The sequence below is a fragment of the Vigna unguiculata genome, chromosome 2, assembly GCF_037176805.1.
Source record: "Vigna unguiculata cultivar grain cowpea cultivar isolate G323 ecotype 2 chromosome 2, ASM3717680v1, whole genome shotgun sequence".
In the NCBI taxonomy this organism is placed as follows: Eukaryota; Viridiplantae; Streptophyta; class Magnoliopsida; order Fabales; family Fabaceae; genus Vigna; species Vigna unguiculata.
The window spans coordinates 26910036-26930927 of record NC_140793.1 but is presented as its reverse complement, the minus strand read 5'-3'; the positions used below and the strand labels follow the sequence as shown (position 1 = coordinate 26930927).

Below are 20892 nucleotides of genomic sequence, written 5' to 3'. Positions count from 1 at the left end.
AATAGTCTACTATTGAGTTTACTTTTCTCACAATCAGAACCAGATCTTATTGTTTTACCTCATTCATTTTATTTATTTATCTTTAATAGGGTTTTATATATTATAATTTTTTATTTTACATAAAAATGTATAAATATGTCAAGTAGAAAATTTGAATCAGGCTATTCAAAAATCAATATGAGGAGAATTGATGCCTTAATTGTATCACAAAAATTATGAATAATTTATAAAAATAGATAAGAAAAATGAATTATAAAATATAGATGAGTACTCTTTGAATGAACAAGATGATAACAATATAAATATAAGTGACAACAACAATAGAGAAAGATAAGTAGTTAGGGATGATGATAATTCTAATCCTTAAACATAGGATAACGAGGAGGTAGGGCGGCTCAAGGATAAAACAAGTAAAATACTAGCTTTAGGCCTCAAGGATAAGAAGGCCTTAAAATTACTGCTAAATTAATTATAAAATCATGTTTAAGAAAAAAAGACCTCAATTTTTTTAGTAATAATTAATATACCTCTATTCAACTAATTACAAAATTATGTTTAAGATAAAAAAAGGCCTAACAAATGTTTTATTAATACTATAGCTCTATTAAATTAATTATAAGTTTATGTTTGGAAATAAAATAAAATAATTATTAGTCTATTTTATAATTTTTATTGGTAGTAAATATGATAATTAATGAGTTAAAACTTTTGTTTAGTAAATTATAATTTTGTTTAAAAAAAATGATTAACTATCTTTATTCTCTTATAATCAATTTGGATTCAATTTTCTTCTTTTTATCTCTGTATGTTTTATCTTACCTCTCATTACTTTATTTTCTTCTAATAGTCATTTTTCTATGATTTTGGCATATTGCATACCTTAAATCTCTTGAATCTCATGTTGCTTGTATGTACCAATTTTTTCATCCTCATTTTTTGTTAGTATGTTCTTTTTTTTTTTATTTGTATTGTTATTTTTATTCTGTTTTGGATTTGTATTTGAATTTGGTGGATAATAAATTAATTGGAGCATAATTCAAAGTTGAGTTTTCTGTAGAAAGTTAATTCAAGTTTAGGGAAAAAAAAGAAGACTTACTATCGAGTTTATAAGCACAATATTTTTTTTAATTATTTTTATTAATGATTAATCTTAAAATAAACAACTTAGCAAGTTTTTGAACAAGCTTGAGACTTAAGAGTGAAAAAGAGACTTGAGACTTCAAGATATTGCAAGTCTACTATCGAGTTTGTTTTCTTGACAACTAAAATGAAGTTTTATTGTTTTAATTCATTCATTTTATATATTTATCTTTGATAGTGTTTTATATATTATCATTTTTTATTTTATAGAAAAATATACACTACAAGAAAATGTTTCATTAGTAACCAATTTTATTGACTAAAAATTGTTAGTCACTATAGTGACCAATTTAGATACCAATTTACAAACCAAAAAATTATTGGTTACTAAAATAGTCACTATTTTGAATAAAAATTATAATTTGTTACTAAATTGGTCTTTAAAATTAACTACCATGGTTTTGGTTACCAAAGGAAATTAGTCACTAAAAATTACCTACTTAAATTTTGGCTACCAAAATAATTTAGTCTAAATTGCTCTCTAATTAATTAATAAACAATTATAATTTTTTATTTATAATAGTGACTATTTTAGTAAACAATAATTTTTTATTTTTTAAAATGTATCTAAATTGGTCACTATAGGAAATAACAACTTTTGGTCACTAAAATTGGTTACTAATTAAGCATTTTCTAGTAGTGATATAGATATGCCAACTATAAAATTTAAATCAGGTTATTCAAAAGTTCAAAATAAAAGAATAATGAAGACTTTAATTGCATAACAAAAAGGAGCTATGAACAAAAAAGAGCAAATGTCTTATGTATTACTATGTGTAGATATTTCATTTTTGAAAGATAAATGCTTAACCCTTAAAAAAAATTTAAAACATGATAATTTGTTGGATATTGATAGATTTGATTTCATTTCAGAATTAAGGAAAATTATAGGTTTGGAAAATGATAAACCAATTGACATTCTTAATTATATAAAAAAATAAATTCTTTTCCAAATGCATATATTACTTATAAAATAATGTTAAAAATTCTAGTGTCAGTTGTTTCAGCCGAAATGAGTTTTTCACAGCTAAAGAAAACAAAAACTTACTTAAGATGAACAATGTTTCAATAAAGATTGAACAAATTAGTCCTATTATATATTGAAAAAGAAATTTTAAATAAAATTAATTATGACAATTTAATAAATTATTTTGAATAAAAAAAAACTCAAAAAATAAATTTTAAATAAAATGTCTCATTTCTTAAGTTTATTTTAGGCCTCTCAAACTGTTGAACCAAGCCCCGCGAGGAGGAGATTGAGATTAGATGATAATTCTACTCTTGATAAAAATATATATATGATCAAAGCCGATAGAAGAATATTGATACAAATTTAAGAAATTTATTGGTAAAAAAGGTTATATTAAAATTAATGATATAAATTTTTTTAAGAATATACATTCTTAATCACTTTTCTTCATCAAATTATATTGAAATGCGTTGTTTTTTTTTTATATATAAAAAACCAAAAAAATAAATTTTAAATAAAAGTATTAATCTTTCAAACTCTTAATCCGTTGCTGATTATACCATATGAACATAACATTTGTGAAGTCAAAATAATTATTTTGTCATCCATAATACAAGAATGAACAAGAAACTCAAATAAAATTATCCAATTTTAAATTCATTTTACCATGGTAGATTATATTATTAAGATCTATATTATAATAAATTTTTATTTGCATTTTTTTAAAATAATATTAAAGTAATGTATTTTACTATCAAGACTCGATATTCTTAGTTTTATACAAGAGTTATTTTTATAAGACTGGACCCTTCAAGTTAAGAACTTATACGGAAAATGTTTCCTAAATCAACTATATAGATTAAATTGCTTAATTACATAAATTTCATATTCTTGTTTTCAGTTTTATAATACAAACTAGAAATTGCTTGTACATTTTTTATTTATGTAATAGAAAATAATTTTTACCAATATACAACAAAAATTAGATATTAAAATAGGGTCCATAGCTCAGTGGCAGAGCATTTGACTTCTGATCAAGAGGTCACCCGTTCGAACCCGGTTGGGCCCTACTATTTTATTACAAGTTTTATTATTATTATGTCATTTTTGTTATATATTTAAGATGTATATTTATCTACTTTTAAATATTAAAGTATATTATCATACATAGAGAATCAAATAAAATTTTTATCGAAAAATAAATTAATATCTTAATTAAAAGTCTCATTATAAAATAAAGTGTTTAATTTTTATTTTACATTTGTAACTAATATAATATGTTATTGTCAGAAGATAATAAACTCTATGAGGAAATATTTGTTTTTTGTTTTGGTGTATGGTTACGTTTAAAAAGAAAAGGATAAGCTAAGTTAAGGAATTACAAAAGATATTTAATTAAAATTCAGATTTGAAATAGCTGAATATAAATATTTTTTTATTATTATAAAACTTTTATAATGTATTAAGTTGTATATTTATTTTCTAGTCTGTATGTACATGTTTCAAATACCCTTGGTCTCACACACTTCACAGTGTAACATGTTGAATTACTAGGACGATACATATCTTATTTCATTATCCAGGACGACGAGTACTTGTTAAATATGTTTTCTTTTTTGAAATTTTAATAATTTAGTCTTTTATTTTTTGAAATATATGAATTTAATATTTTTAATCAAATTTTGTTAAGTTTGTTTGACATTTCAAACGTTTCATAATAGTATTTGACTTGACATTAAAATAAAAATATATCAAACAATATAAATAACTCAAATACAATGTTGAGATGCGTACGAAACATCAAATAAATCTAATAAAATTTGATTAAAAAGACTACATTCATGTGTTTCGAAAGATAAATGACTAAATCAGTCTAAAAATTTAAAATAAACTAATTCTAAAATTCACTTAAAGTTAAGAAATAAAAATACGTCTAATCCTTATTTAAATAATATTCGTTGGAGATGAGTTTACTGTTTAGAAATAATTATAAAGTTTTACTTTTAAAATAATATTAAAGTATTTTATTTTATTATCAAAACTCAATATTCTTAATTTTACCAAACTAGCTATTTTTATAACAGTGTACCCTTAAAATTGAACGTATACGGAAAATGTTTCTAAATATCAATTATATAGATTAAATTGTAGAATGACATAAATTTCATATTTTCCTCAGTTTTCTTATTGAAATATATACTACAGACTATAATGGCTTGTATTTCAGTTATGTAATATAAATACATTTTAGAAATATACAATAAAATTTACATAATAAAATAGCGTCCATAGTTCAGTGGTAGAGCATTTGACTGCAGATCAAGAGGTCATCGGTTCGAACTCGGTTGGGTCCTTTCTTCTTATTTTTAACATTTTTAAATAATATAATATTTTTATTTATTTATTTATTTCTAAAATATTAAGTTTATTAACATTCATATAGAATCAACTATTAATTTTAATTGAGAAATAAATCGATATCTGCTTTAATGATATCACTGTAAAAAAAGTTTTAAATATATTATTATGAGAATTGTATATTGCACACTAAAAAAGTACTTCACATCATATAAACAAGATTGATCATGTTTTTATAATGTTTTTTATTTGTCTTGTCTCAATTTGCACCACCCCACCTAGTATTACATACTTGGTAAAAAACATAAAACAACGTATAAGTATATAAAAATGTATTTACAATCAGAAAAACTTAATTTAAATTTCAATTTTATAAATAACACTTTATAATTAGGAGGATTTGTACAATACAAAAATTATATATCTAAAGGATATTAAGACTCTCTTTAAGAACCATCAACAAATCTATTATTTCACAAATTTTTCATTTACGCTATCATTACGTATAACATGTGATCATTATAAGTAGACAAAAACACAACATAACAAACAACCAAGTAAGTTAATGTAATTATAACAATTCATATTACTTAAACAAAACATGGTATAATTAAATTATTTTCCTTCAAACCAATCATCAATAAAATGTCAACAAAGCATGCCCATAATGACTCATGCAAAATTGACATTTGACTCTTTTTTCGGAAGACAGGTGTATTGAGTAGACTCAGAGATCCTGCACCGTTTATCCCTTACCCATGTCTCAGAGAAGCTATAGTATATAATGCAAAGTTTAACTAAGGATGTTAACGAGGCGGGTAGGGTACGAGTAGTAGTTCTCCTGTACCCCATGCCAGATAAATATTTGTTTCGTACTCGTACCGGTATCCGTGCGGGTACCCATTATGTGGGTACTCGCATGTTTGTTTAATATCCACGGATATCCACATGCATCCGCAAATATTTACAAAAAAAAAAGTTTCAATTATTTAACAACATATTTTAACTATAAATTCAAATAAAATATAATATATAAATAGCCATTTAAATAGTGTTGAATGACAGTTTACAAAGAAATTGAGATTTTTTAAAACCAATTGATAAAAAATAACTAATTCAAAATCAATGTGTTAATATTTTAATATTTTTTATTTGGTATTTTTAAATTTAATTAGAATATAACGGGTATGGATATCTATGATTACAAATACTATGATATTATGATACTTGTACCGTCCCGTTAACATACAGTTATAAAAAATACCCGTATTCATCACCCATATATATATATATATATATATATATATATATATATATATTATATCCATTTACAATATTTATTTTAGTTTGTGTCTACAGATTTTATATGCAAATATTCATGTATACAAATTTTTTTGACATCCTAAAGTTAAACAATCTATTTTCCACAAAACATGACAAAGTAAATTACATGTTTGCAAGTTTGGTTGATCACCAAAAATTATAATTATAGAACTTTCATTAAATTTTACAATTAGATATCTTACTGTTTATAGATAATTAAAAAGGTTTAAAACCAATGAAAATAAAATTTGTGAAAAAGAATTGCTATATCTTTCACGAAGCAAGAATGAACAAAACTCAAATAGAATCATTCAATTTCAAATTAATTTTATCATACTAGATTATATTATTAAGATGTATATTATAATATTTTTTTATGTATTTTTATTTTTAAAATAATAATAAAGTGTTATATTTTATTAGGATAATGATATTTTAATTTATTTTTTTATTATTTTTAATTTATCACTCATATTTTTAGATAATTTATTTTTATTTTTTTAGTGATGTAATGTAATAATTTAAGAGTAATAGAATGGTGAATTATAAATGGATAAAAAAAATGAATTAAAATATTATTATATATTTTATTATCAAGATCCGACGTTCTTAATTTTATACAAGTTATTTTTATAAGACTGGACTCTTATTTTTTTTTTTCAGTTTTATAATAAAGTCTATAAATTGCTTGGACATTCTTTTAATGTAAAAGAAAATAGATTTGAAAAATATACAGCAAAAATTATATAATAAAATGGGGTCCATAGCTCAGTGGTAGAGCATTTGACTGCAGATCAAGAGGTCACCGGTTCGAACCCGGTTGGGCCCTTTTTGTTTTACTTTTTTACATTTTTAAATACTGTACTTTTGTCGTTTCTTGTAATGTTAGTCTTTCTTCCAAGGATAAGAGAAAGACTTACAAATATTATTTAAATAGAAATCAGGCTTGAAATGGGGCTAAATATAATTTTTTGTTTTAGTTTTATTATTATGTCAATTTTGTTATGTATTTAATATGTATATTTTATCTACTTTTAAATATTAAGCATATTAGCATACCAATAGGATCAAAATTTTTTTTATCGAAAAATAAATTACTATCTTATTTAAAGTTTTCGTTATAAATAAAGTGTTTAATTTTTATTTTAACTTTTAAATAATATCATATGTTTTTTTTTTTTTGTTTATTTATGGTTAGATTTAAAAAGAAAAGAATAAGCCAAGTTAAAAAGTTACAAAAGATATTTAATTAAAAATCAGGCTTCAAATACCTAAATATAAAGGTTGTTTTGTTGTTATTATTATTATTATATGATTTTTATAATGTATTAAGTTGTATATTTATTTATTTTTAAAATATTAACTACATTGACATTCATATAGAATCAAATAAATTTTTTTATTGAAAAACAAATTAATATATTATGCAATGATCTCACTGTGAAATAAAGTTTTGAATATATTATCACGAGAATTGCATTGCACATTAAAATTAACTTTATATCATATAAACAAGTTAGATTGTACTTTTATAATATATTTTTTTCTTTATATTGTCTCGGTCTCTTAGAATAATAATTATTTTAAGGACTGTGATTTTTGACAAATTTTTATTTTGACAAAGTTTATTTTTTAATACACATCAAATATCTTTTTCTTTTTTCAAGTCGTATCAAATTTTTATGTTATTCATTAAAATATTGTCACATGTATTTTATTAAAAATTTGTTAATAAAAAAATTTTGTTGAAACATAATTTTCCTTATTTTAATGTTCATAATTTATATTTTGTTATTGACCTATCAGTGTATTAGCTTGTTTCTAAATTACTTGTTCACTATTTGAAGACGTTAGTATTAAATAGGTTTTTTAGTATATCAGGAGTGTATACAGATAAAATTTAGGCTCAACATAATTACTATTTATCTCAATCAGATAAATAGTAGTTATAAAACTTACAAAACAATTAACAGAGTATTAATAATCACACTTAAATTATAAATCTTATACGGATAAAATGCAAAAATAAAATTTATCTAAATTTATTACTAAATATTTATTTCTTCACTCAACTATATATTTACTAATCCGAATCATATCACATGTAATGTAATATATGAAACAGAAGCATAGAATAATCTAACTGTTTAATAGACTTTTACATTAATCATTTAAATGTAATCATATAAAGTAATGTGAAACCATTATGGATTATTCAGTCTGAAGGTCCTAGTTTTCGTCTCAACCACACTTAATTCAATGGCAGAAGGTGAATGTTTGTATATATACTTTTCTAGAAACTAATTCATGAGTAAACTTGTAATAGTGTTTTGTGTATGTGAAGTTGAACTAATTCTCACTGTACGAAGAATGCTTTTGTTGCAGGAGAAGATGGTCTGGGTAAAAATGCTCATTTTCTCAACCAGGTGAACCCATTTTCTTCGAATCTAGTCTCAATTTATTTGCATCCTTGAGTTTGAGAAGTTTTTGAGGATTTTTTTTTTCAGTGATGGAATCCACAGTCCCATTTCATTCTTGAATCTGAGTGAAAAAACTTATTATAAGTAGTTCAGATCGTTGATAATTGTACTCTCTCGGCTTTTCTCATGCTCAATTCATCATACATGTTATAGGCATGGTGGAATATTCCAGGTACGTATTTGGCGCGACACATTTCACTCAAAATTAATGCATTATTTAATTGCAAATTTAGAGTGACATTGATACATTGAACTACAAAAGCATACTTATACGGTGTTATAACATAATCTCCTATGTTCTGAGTGCAATGTAGTTCTTGAAATCTCCTAATCCAAAACTGAAGTTTTGGAATTTGTTAAACGATGCTATGTTATTAGGGAGTCAGCACTGAGTCTCTGGGACCAATTTTCAGTAGCATCTGTGGTACCAATGGAGTTTTTTATACTTATTTTTTTTTTTTGTTTTAAAGAAAACAGAACAATTTCTGTTGTTAGTGTTGAAACTCAGTTCCTTCATTCACAACTGCTAGGCCAATCCAAATCCAGAATGGGGTGCATACCAAACTCTATAAAATGACCAAAAGTAGAGACCTGATTATGTGTAGTGCATCAATTTAATTTAGAAATCGTCAATAACAAAGTTTCTTGTGGTCCACGGGGTATTTTGGTGATGCATGTGATGATGTAATTGGAAAATGATACTCTGCTTTATTGATTTCTCTAACATCTAAATTGATGATACCTTCCCCTGTACAGAAAATGAAGTGCGTTGGATTAAACTAATTTCCTGTGTGTATATTTAATGATTCACTGAGTAAAATATTTTTACCCAAAGGAATAACTTGACTAGTATGAAAAATCCATTTCAATGTCATGGATTGGTAGAATTGGCCAATACAGAATGGCAAAACTCTTCACATAATTAATGCAGTATCATACCAAACCAAGCAAATGATGGGCCATAACATGAAAATTCGCAATATTCCTTACCAATCACTAGTTGGTGTGATTATGATGCCTCAAGAATCATCGAATTAGGGAACAGACGTGTAGTTTAAGGCACACTTAGTAGCCAAGTGAATTGATATTGCAGATATTTAAATATGACCTTCGCAGGTGCATTAATATAATCATATATAAATGTCAGTTACCCGACAGAAACATTATCCTGCTCAAAATAATGTGGTTTCAACCAAATGGCATTTCTGATCTTAATCAAATATTTTAATGCTGTATCAACTGTGAATATTTAGTTAATGGAAGAGATGTCCAAATTATCAAACTCAACAAAAGTGAAATGAGATTTGAATGCAAATAGAAAATTTCTTTGTTCAACAAAAGCAGGCGAAAAAAAAATTCCTGGATACGTATTTGGGTCGTCCTTAAATGATGCCAAGTAACACTGCATTTGTCTCGGGCCATTGTGTCTCTATAGTTAGTTATTATTAGGTTAATAGTTTCCTATAAGGTATTATCCGTTTTAAAATCTAAAATCTTGTCACAATTTAATTTTTAAAAATATTTTAAAAATTTTAAAAAAAATATTTAAATATTTTTTTATCTTCACAACTAAACGATATTGGACAAATGGATGTTCCAGAACAATTATTATTATTATTATAAATTTGATTTTATGTTCTCGAATCACATAAAATGACAAATACAAGTTATGCTTAAAATTAATTTGACTCGTTCCAACCCAAACCCAAAAGATAGTCTCTTCAGTTCACTTTTATAGCTTTGGACATATCAAATTGGTTAGGTAATTAAGACTTTATATACATATATGCCTTAGCTTATACGCAGCTTACATTTTAAACCACATGCCTGTTTTTTAGTGAAAAAAAAAAATAGTTTGCAACTTATTAATTGAAGGATATATTTTCTTTAATTATGCAATTGTGTGTGCAAGGAAGCATGAAGATATTGATAATGATAATAAGAAGCAATGACTTGTATTTGTCTATTTGAAGAACGTGGATTGAGGGTTTGACATTGAACAATACTTGCCACGAAAGTGCAAAATTGAGTATGACCTTCGAAACTACTCATTCTATGTATTTGTTAGAAGTGTGACTTTAAGTTATCATTCGACTTCTAAGTCCAGTTACATTACAATCTTAAATATTAAGTTAATTTATAATTTATTTAGAAGTTTTAAATTTTTATATTGTATATTAAATATTTGTTAGTATAGTTTTACTTTATTGTAATAGGATTTATATAAATGAATGAGACATATTGTCTAAAAAGTAGAAAAAGAAAAGTTGATTCTACATGTAGTACAGTTCATATAATATGTACAAATTTTTTCTGTGGTCCTGGTTATACAAAATTGGAATATTTGATTTTTCATTAGGATAATGGAATTAGGAGGTGGAAATTCAAACTCTAGAGTAAGTTTTTTATTTGGACTAATATTTTGTGTGTGTTCATTGTTCAACGTGTCCAATTGCACGTTTGGTATTGTCTGGAAATTTCTGCAGGGCCCTTAATATTAATTCCACACTCAATTTTAAATGTCAAACATGTCAATAGAAACAGCGAAGATTATGGTCAGTTTAAACATGACTCATTGGAAATGAGTTAAATGTTTAAAGATAATTATAAAAGTTTACAAGTGGTGTAAATAAATTTTGTGAAGATGAAGTAACTGTTAGAGAAGAAAATGTTACAGAACTTGTACAAGAATTGTGTTTCATAATATCAAGATTAAGAAAGATTACACTGTTTAATGGGATACATATTACGAAGAATTTTCATATCTTGAACGTTTTTTTAGTGATATATATATATATATATATATATATATATATTAATACAAATTATAGGAAATTATTCAGGTACACAATGGTTAGTTTTAAAATCCAAGCTTAATTTTAATTAAATTATTAGTATCTATCGAATATCATCGTAAAATTGTATGAAACCCTCAGCAAAGGGTCCATAGCTCAGTGGTAGAGCATTTGACTGCAGATCAAGAGGTCAGCGGTTCGAATCCGGTTGGGCCCTTTACTTTTTGAATTTTTCAAAATTACTATACAGTTAATTATAATATAAGTATATATATTATATATAACTAGTGTAAACACAGGCGCTATCGCGCCTGTGTGTACGCATTTTTTGAATTATATTAAAAATTGATGATATTGTAATGTTATTAATTTAATAAACAAAATAAAAATATATTTATAAAAAATAAAATAAAATGTACGAAGAAAATAAGAGAAAAATAACTATTGATGAATAGTAAGAGAAAAAAAGAAAAAAGAGATAAGTAAATAATTTTATAAAAACTTATAAAAATAACCGTTAATTTTTAAAAATTTAATAAATAATTAAATTATAAAGGGTAAAGTTGGAATTATGAAATGTGGACACAAAAGAGGGAATCCCCTTTATATATAGTTATAGATAATAAGGATTTTTAGGTTTTAGCAGATCGTGTGTGAGTCTATTATGAAAAGAAAAATCAAATTTTAAGTTTTTCAAATAATATATAAGTTTATTGGATTAACTTATTTAGTTAAATATAATTATTAAGTTTACTAGTATTATTATTACATTAATTTTTTAAATATTTATTTATCATTTCAATTATTAATATGCTGATATATATATATATATATATATATATATATATATATATATATATATATATATATATATATATATATATATATATATAGGAGAGATACAGAGAGAGAGAGAGAGAAATCTTACATTTATTAAATAATAAATTTATATCTCGGATAATTTATTGTGAAATAATTGTTAAATTAGATTAAATAAAAATAAGCTTATATCCTAAAAAAACTGTTATGTAAATTAAATTATCTCAATTCTTATATGTATATATTTTGTTGACTGACTTTTCTTTTCATGGTATCTGTGATTTCAATTTTCATAATTATAATTTATTCCATATAAAATTTATTTTATTAGTTGCTTTGTTTGGGAATACATCGTACGTATCTTAAAACATTAAATAAATTTTCAAAGAAATTAATAAAGATTTGTTTATACAAACTTATGTGTAATGATTTAAAATAAGTAAATATATTATTCATAAAATACATCGTAGCAGTAACTTAAGAATAACTAATTTATAAAGTTTTATTTCTTATATAGGTTTATTTGAAGTTATAGAAAAAATTAATTTATTTTATTTAAAAATTTAGGCATAAGAACCTTAGAAAAATAAGAAAATGAAATAAAATATATTTATTGAACAAGAGAAACTACACGTGTATGTTAGAAAAGTCTCGAAAAGCACGCTCCACGGAAGCGAGTGCGAAATGTAGTCTTCGACAGAAAAAATAAACAACCAGAACTAATTGTTAGCAGAGGTTACGTCACGTACTAGTCAATTTGACTCCACTGTTCTTTCCAAATCCCTAATTAGCATAATAAAACCCTTTTAGATACACTAATTGAAGAAATAAAATAATAAAATTAATTAATAAAAATTTGAAGTCGAATAGTATAAACTAATAAAAATCGTAAATTAATCAATTAATTAACTAGCGAAGAAGGGAGAAAGAAGTTACTGGTGTGATGTGTGTAGGTAACGTTTGGAGTTAGGACAAACAAAAACATAAAGACATGCGTGGCAGAACAACAAGAAGTGTCAAATGAACAACACCAACATAAACGCCCGTTCCAATTCCCGACTCGGATTCTATCAGACTCAGCGTAGACTCGGTTGACTCGGTCTCACACAGCACACACAGCACACACCATCCCCAGAAAAAACCTTTGATTATTTATCGACTGACTCGGTGGCAGACTCGGCGCGGCGGAGATGGCGTTGTTGGAGGAGAAGCGAGTGGAGGAAGAGTTATCGTACCCGATTATGGTGGCGGAGCGAGTTCGCTCGGCGGTGGACGAGGCCGACTCGTTCAAAGTTGAGTGCTCGGAGGTGTGGAAGCAGGTCGATCGCCTCCTCCAAATGCTCCGAACCCTCGTCCGCTTCGCCACGGCCACCAACACCTCCGCCGCGTCGCCGTCGCTCTACGAACGTCCCATCCGCCGCGTCGCTGCCGAGACGGCGAAGAATCTGGACCGCGCTCTCGCCCTCGTGCGCAAGTGCAAGCGCCGGAGCATCCTCCACCGTGTCGTCTCCATCGTTAGCGCCGCCGATTTCCGGAAAGTCCTGGCACACCTGGACGCCTCCGTGGGTGATATGAAGTGGCTCCTCAGCATCTTCGACGCTGACGGCGGCATTGTCCTCTCGCTCCCTCCGATAGCCAGCAACGACCCCATTCTATCTTGGGTATGGTCTTTCATCGCTTCCCTTCAAATGGGTCAATTAAACGATAGAATCGAGGCTGCGAATGAACTTGCTTCTTTAGCTCAAGATAACGATAGGAATAAGAAGATCATAGTTGAGGAATGTGGGGTGCCTCCTTTGTTGAAGCTTTTCAAGGAAGGCACTTCCCCTCTTGCTCAAATTGCTGCTGCAGGTGCTTTGTGTCATTTGGCTAATGATTTGGAGAGGGTTAGAGTGATTGTGAGTGAGCATGGTGTGCCTGCTGTTGTGCAGGTTCTCAGTGACTCCCCCGTGAGGGTTCAGACCCTGGCTGCCAATTTGGTTGCCAGGATGGCCAAGCATGACCCTGTGGCTCAGGAGGATTTCGCCCGGGAGAACGTGATTAGACCGCTTGTGACACTCTTGTCGTTTGACACCTTTGTGGATGATCAATGGGGTCATTTGGGGAAGCAAAGCATTCATTCCATTGTTCAGATTAATAAGGAGTTGGGAAAGGGTACCCGGGGTGGTCGCCATTTTTCGAATTCCTACTCGAATTCGTATTTGTTTGCGGAGGGAAGTAGCAGGGGAGGGAATCATAGGAAGGAGAGGGAGAATGAGGATCCTGAGGTGAAGCTTCAGCTGAAGGTTAGTTGCGCTGAGGCGTTGTGGATGCTTGCGCGAGGGAGTGTGACCAACAGTAGGAAGATAACTGAGACCAAAGGGATGCTTTGTTTGGCTAAGATTGTTCAGAATGAGCAAGGAGAGCTGCAGTTTAATTGCTTGATGACGATAATGGAGGTAGCCGTAGCTGCTGAATCCAATGCTGACCTTCGTCGAGCAGCGTTTAAGACCAATTCTCCGGCTGCTAAGATTGTTGTGGAACAGCTGCTGAGGATAATTAAAGAGGTGGATAGCCCTGCATTGCAAATTCCAGCTATGAAGTCCATTGGTGCGTTGGCTAGGACGTTTCCCGCTAGAGAGACTCGGGTAATTCAACCTCTAGTTGCACAGATGAGTAATAGAAATGCAGAAGTAGCAGATGAGGCAGCAGTTGCTCTTTCCAAATTTGCTTCTCCAGATAATTTCCTACATGTTGAGCATTCTAAGACGATAATTGAATTCAATGGCATCCCGGCATTGATGAGACTGCTCAGGAGTAATGAAGTTACCCAGATGCATGACGGGCTAACTCTTCTTTGCTACCTTGCACTTCATGCTGCCAACAGTGAGTCCTTGGAGCAAGCAAGGGTGTTGACAGTGCTTGAAGGTGCAGACAGAACAGTTCTTCCTCAGCATCTAAAGGAATTGGTCTCCAGGGCAATAATCCACCTCAATTTGTATCATGCAGGAATGAATTCTCAAAGGATGTCATATTTGCCTTGACCACAAATTTAGCTTGTTTGAAGACCCTGCGTTTTTGTGGGTTCATCGGTATAGTGTTGAGTAAGGTGCATCTGGCCAACTCTTTGGGAATAAGGGGGATTTATAGGACAAAGCACACATAAAAAAATACACTAGTTCTTCAGCTTAGACTGTTTTTTGTTTTCCTTTTTCTCCCCATAAAACTAGTCAGTGGGGTGGCAGTTGTGCAGAGATTTATATTGTATAATTAAATGTTGATCATTCTATTTTAGTACTTGTGTACTCATTTGTTCATTAAGTATGTTTTCTACATTGCCTTTGTGATAATACAAATTCTTATAGTGGGATATAACTGTAGGAGGTTTGATTTCTTCAGGAATTGAAAGTGGCTTTACTGTTGGAAGTCTGTTCATCAGTTTACATCTGATCTCATTCATGTCTTTGACCAATGATCAAGACTTCATTCAATTGCACATTTTTTTAACTGAAATGTGCTTTGTTCATTAGCGTTTGGAATTTTTACTTTAACAGAAGAAACTCAATTTGTGAGAGCTTATCAAATCAGTGACTCTGATAATGTGTAAGCATCCTTCTTATATGCCAAATTGCCCCTTATGTCCACTTTTTGTATGGTGCTATATCACATGGGTTTTTATGCAGACTGAACAGTGAAAGAGATACACGGTGGAGGGTTTGTGTCCATGAGATATGCTATTATGGTGGAGGAATGCTGGATACTAGCAAGGCATTCTCTAAATTATCTATTTTTCCATGTTACTTGGTGAAATCTATGTAGGACTTGTTAAATAGGAGGTAAGTTTCACATTATTTGGTATAATTTTATTGAGTTTCACTTAATAATAATGAGTGTGTAATAAAGGTTGCAGTTAAGGAGGATGTGCTATTAGTATGTCATGTAATTGTGCTTCTTGAAAAGCAACACTGAAGGAGCATCTACGGTTTTTTTTTTTTTGTATGCATGTGTTTGTAATAAGCATCGTGGAAAAAGTTTCTAACACCTCAATTTACCAAATTCCTACCTTTTGGATCAATCCCCTGTTCTTGCTGGAACGACCTACAAAAGATTGAGTTTGAAAACTGATGGTCGGATTATCTTTTGCGCTGTGTACTATTTGTAAATGGGAGGTCTGTTGTGATACAAAAGTGTTCTTCTGCGCTTGCTTATTCTGTCTTTCCTTCATAAAAAACTCTGAATCTAATGCATGTTATGGTCTATGCAACTAAACATTATTCTAAAATTAGACAGCAAAATATGCACAACTTTAGAGATTTGGCGACTGAACAAGACACTGTTTGCTACTCTCGGAAAAGCCGATTGCCTTCGGGATATGTTGGGTTGGGAAATGTTATTTGATTCATGCTCTCCCTCTGAGAATATGCATGCCAAATTCAAGATATTTCATCTTGAAGAAGCAAATGTCATCTAAAGGGCAAAATGAACTGAGTATTTTTCTATTTTTCTTCACATCCTTAACTCATTAGTCACAGAAGCATCTTTCTATTTTTCTTCACATCCTTAACCATTAGTCACAGAAACATCTGTCTACACGAAACTCGTGACTAAACAACAGACCTCAAACCTTCAAAAGAATTGAGCATTCAAGGCAAATTTGATCCACAAAGCTCCATGAAAGATTACACACTAGGGATTGTCCATGACCTAGTATTTTATGTATAATTGGGTGCATATGCATGCTAATTGTCATGTCGGGAAATAAAAAATAAAAGTAAAAATTGAAAGTTGGCTAAGTGGATGATATATGTATAAACCAAAGTAGTGGTTAAACTGAATCACGTGTAAAGTCAGACAGACAGCTTGATACTACGTTATATTCCATCCGTACAACATATAATATGGAGTAATATGAATTTTCACTTCTCTAGATGGCCATTTATGACAAAAAATGCCCACCACAATCTAATTGCACAGTTCTGAAGGGAACTGAAGAGGAAGTTTCAAATAGTTTAGAGGATTTTACAAAGTCCACTAGTTTTACAAACGCCCACCAACAAGTTTTGTTTATACATAGGAAAAAACCACTATAGTCAGGATTGGTAGGCAAAGTCAGTTTCTTAGCAGCTCCTCCCTGCTTTCCTTGTTTCATGCTTAGGCCTTCTTTGTTGACTACACTCTCACTGATCAAGGCCATGCAACTTCTTTTTCACAAACCAACTTAAGGATTTGGCTCAAACTGATGGCAAGGCACGCCAACTGTCAGCTAGATGCATTGCATGATCACGTGAAGCTGATGAAAGCCGATGAAGAACTGCATTTTTTACATGAGCTGCACGTTTTTCACCAGCTCGAGTAGCAAGTTCCAAGTACACCACAGCCTTCATCATGTCTCCCTCCTGAACAAATATTGTCCACCAACCGTTTAGTTTTGAATTACCAGGACCATAATCCTACTAATATTTCTAGTCATAGTTGACTATTATTCGAATGTATAAACATATTCCAGACAAGAACATTAGAATGAAACCACAAATTTAAATAATGAAGCCATTGATAAAACATTTGGAACCCCGACAGAAATAGCAAATGTCAGAATGCCGGGTAGAAACAAAAACCTCAAACAAAATAATAATCACTATGCAGGTGAAAAATCACATTTTACATTATGTGTATGTCTATATCTATGGTCACGAACTAAAAAAACTAACAGAACACAGGTCTACAACATAGAGGAATTAACCATGCGATGACAACAACCAAAGTCATAGATAAAACATCGAAGAAATTGATGTTGTTAAAGAGAATAATTCTTTTTTTTTGGGAGAATTGAAAATGTTTTGCAGAGAGAGACACAGTTTGAACAGAGAATTCACACAGAAATTGAAATTCTAAAAATTTTGTAGAATTATTTTGATTACTAGAAATTAATTTCAAATTCTACCAAAATAGTAAGAATTTTGAAATTTCCCATGTTCTCTTTTCTCTGCTCTTTCTGTGTTTGTTGCTGTCCTCTTTCTCTTCTATATCCTTTTTTGTCTCTTTCCTCTCCCTCTCTTCTCTTCCATCTATCTCTTTGCTCTCTCCCTCTGTTCCCCTATATCCCTTCTCTCTCTTTTGCCCCCACTTTCTGCTCTATTTCTCGTATCTTAATCAATAATGACGTAAAATGCGACAATACTTTTGTTTTAGAATTATTAGATATTATGTAATTAAAAATATTAAACATTTAATAATAGCCTTTTTCATAAAGTTCAGCATTAAAATTTCAATTTTAATTTCCTTGTATATAAATTAAATTATCCTATCCATTCTAAGAAATTGAAATTTAAAAAACTTGAACTTCTTTCGGACAAAAGTGTTTCATTTACTCTCTCAAATGTTTGACGCACAGAAGAGTAAGTGAAAGGGATAAAAACTCACAGAAAAGAGAGTAAGTCCATGCTCAAACTGAGCTTTGCTGTGACCACGATCTGCAGCCCGCTTCATCCATTTTCTAGCAAGTTGATGATTACGTGACAGTCCTTCCCCAATGGACAAGCACAAGGAGATATTGTACATAGCACGGACATACCCACCCTCTGCAGCTTTCATATACCATTTAGCCTGTAAAAGCAAAGATCCTAATACGTTACGTCACATCACGATAACAAAGAACCAGAAACACCCAACATTACAAGTCAATTCAATTCCCAAACAGATTTCCCAGAACTCTCCCAGAAAGAACATGTGCATTCATGAATCATAATTACAAGTAAGAGGGAAGAAAAAGAATAGAGCACCAACAGCTTCTTTCATGTTGCTACAGACCCTTCCACCACCACTGTGCAGCCAAAGCGCAAGCTGGTACTGAGCACGAACATTCCCACACACAGAAGCTTTATATAACCATTTGACAGCTTGTTCAGTGTTCGGAGGTTCAGCTGCACAGCATAGATAAACCTTTTTCAGAACTCGAATCATCAGCATAATGTATATATATTCATTAAAATTCACAAAGAAATACCTGCAAATATGCAAATACAGACCTTCTATATTTTTTTTTCCAAATTAATATTACAAAACATTTCTTGCCACAAATCTCGCAGACGAAAGAATAAAATTAGTTTTTGGTCATACAGTTATTAAACATGAAAGATAAAATACGGGTTTCTAACTCAGCACGGCTCGTAAGATGAGTATTACTACTATCTTCATTATATACATTACTTTGGTCATACAGTTATTAAACATGGAGTTTCCAAAACTAACAGTCGAAAATTAGGGTAATGATGAAATGAAAACCTTGGAGATAGGAAATTCCCAAATTGCACTGCGCAGAAGGGTTTCCAAGTTCCGCGGCCCTGAGATACAATTCCATGGCCTTGAGCTTCTCCCCTCTCTCCCAGTAAATGAGGCCGGCGTCAACCATGGCGAGGGCGGAGCCGCGAGCGGCAGCTTTCATGAACGAATCGAGCGCCTTGTCGGCGTTGGGGCGGACATCGCGGCGACCATGCTTGAAGCGCTTCCCCCAGCGTAGCAGCACCATGGCCTCCCGTAGCGGCCGCAGCGCCTCACACCACGCGCGGCACACGAGAGACGCCGCGCAGAGGTTGGGGTGGTCGAAGGAGGCGGCGATCCTCACCATCACATCGTAGGGTAGTGCCGTGAAGTCGGCGCCGGGAGGTGACGGAGGAGGGCCCGCGCAGAGGCGCGTGGAGCGGGCGGAATGGGCGGCGGAGTATCGGGGAGCGGTTGCGTTGGAGAAATTGAGGGAGGAGAAAGGCGAAGAAGAAACACGAGGCCATGTTCGGTGCTTCATCTGCTACGGTGAATCGATGAGAGTGTGTGTCTGAGAGAAAGCGAGTGAGAAGAAATCAGTGGATGGAGGGTGTCGGTAATTCCTTTGTTCACGCGTTTCATTTTGCATAATATCTTCTTCTTTCAGTAAAGTCTATTAGTCCCTTTCAGACCACACTTAATTAACATATCAATTACTAATTTAAATGTTTTTATATTCATTTTTTTATAATAGTGACGAAAATCCTATTACTAATGTTTTAGACAGATTAATAATAAAAGCTAAAAAGAATTTATTAGAAAATAAATGTATAGATCGTAACCGTCCTATATTTTATGACGAACTTTCTAGGGTTTATTAATGACTGAATAAATAATAAAAACAAAAGAATTTATTAGAAAATAAATGTATATATTGTAACAAGACATACAATAATAAAAACAAAAGAATTTATTAGAAAATAAATGTATATATTGTAACAAGACATACAATTTCATGGATATTACACCATTGTTATTAACAAGTTCGAAATTATTATATTTTGTTTAAAGCAAAGACATTGTCATAATTTTTTTCTTATAACTCCGTAACATAAGAAATAGTATGTGTATAACACTTCATAAATATATTATGAAATATGAAATTTAAAATAATTCCAAATTATTTAGTTTCAAACTGTCCGAAATAATTATATCTCACATTACCCAATTTAAAATTATATTTTAAATTGTGTAATCTAAAATTATATTCTAAATCTCATTACTTTACTAAAAAAATATCTTATTAATAACTAATTTTAGTGATCAAAAATTGCTAGTCACAATAATAATAGGTCACTGTAATAAAATAGTTACTATTATGAATACAAATTATAATAGGTCATTAAATTAGTTTTTAAAATTAGCTACCATGATTTTGGCTACCAAAACAATTGGTCACTAAAATTTAGATACCTAGGTTTTGACTACCAAAATAACTTAGTTACTAAATTAGTCTCTAATTAATTAGTAAATAATTTAGTGACCAATTATAATTTTTGATTTATAATATTGACTATTTTAGTAACCAATAATTTTTAATTTTGTAAATTGGTATCTAAATTGGTCACTACAGTGACTAATAACTTTTTGTCATTAAAATTGGTTACTAATGAGACATTTTCTTGTAGTGCTTAAATATTTTAGAGCATAATCTAAAGTGTGAGACATTGGTCAATTTTTCATATTACAACAAATGTGAGAAAAAAAGTAC

At 29.9% G+C, this 20892-nt stretch overlaps 2 protein-coding genes, 1 long non-coding RNA gene and 3 other non-coding genes across 7 annotated transcripts; 5 read left to right on the top strand and 1 right to left on the bottom strand.

Annotated features, from left to right (window-relative positions):
- The first annotated feature begins 3107 nt into the window (after positions 1-3107).
- On the top strand, positions 3108-3179 carry TRNAR-UCU (transfer RNA arginine (anticodon UCU)). Its single transcript has one exon. It is a non-coding gene; the product is annotated as a tRNA-Arg (tRNA).
- A 3369-nt stretch (positions 3180-6548) lies between these two features.
- TRNAC-GCA (transfer RNA cysteine (anticodon GCA)) lies at positions 6549-6620 on the top strand. The gene has a single exon. It is a non-coding gene; the product is annotated as a tRNA-Cys (tRNA).
- A 1299-nt stretch (positions 6621-7919) lies between these two features.
- LOC114174321 (uncharacterized) lies at positions 7920-15905 on the top strand. Of its 2 annotated transcripts, none has more exons than XR_003602678.2 (5): positions 7920-8060; positions 8177-8217; positions 8299-8443; positions 15264-15467; positions 15548-15905. It is a non-coding gene; the product is annotated as an uncharacterized LOC114174321 (long non-coding RNA). The 2 variants fall into 2 exon arrangements; XR_003602679.2 differs by having other exon boundaries at positions 7967-8060; positions 8161-8217.
- On the top strand, positions 11212-11283 carry TRNAC-GCA (transfer RNA cysteine (anticodon GCA)). The gene has a single exon. It is a non-coding gene; the product is annotated as a tRNA-Cys (tRNA).
- ARO4 (armadillo repeat only 4) lies at positions 12903-15158 on the top strand. Its single transcript, XM_028051683.2, has one exon. It carries the CDS (start codon positions 13076-13078, stop codon positions 14906-14908), a length of 1833 nt encoding a protein of 610 aa, XP_027907484.2. The 5' UTR covers positions 12903-13075; the 3' UTR covers positions 14909-15158.
- A 762-nt stretch (positions 15906-16667) lies between the features above and the next one.
- Positions 16668-19779, bottom strand: LOC114166831 (F-box family protein). Its single transcript, XM_028051695.2, has 4 exons — positions 19146-19779; positions 18648-18784; positions 18285-18467; positions 16668-17260 (listed from the first exon to the last, which is right to left on the bottom strand). The coding sequence occupies exons 1-4, from the start codon at positions 19660-19662 to the stop codon at positions 17096-17098; spliced, it is 1002 nt and encodes a 333-aa protein (XP_027907496.1). The 5' UTR covers positions 19663-19779; the 3' UTR covers positions 16668-17095.
- Positions 19780-20892: the final 1113 nt, after the last annotated feature.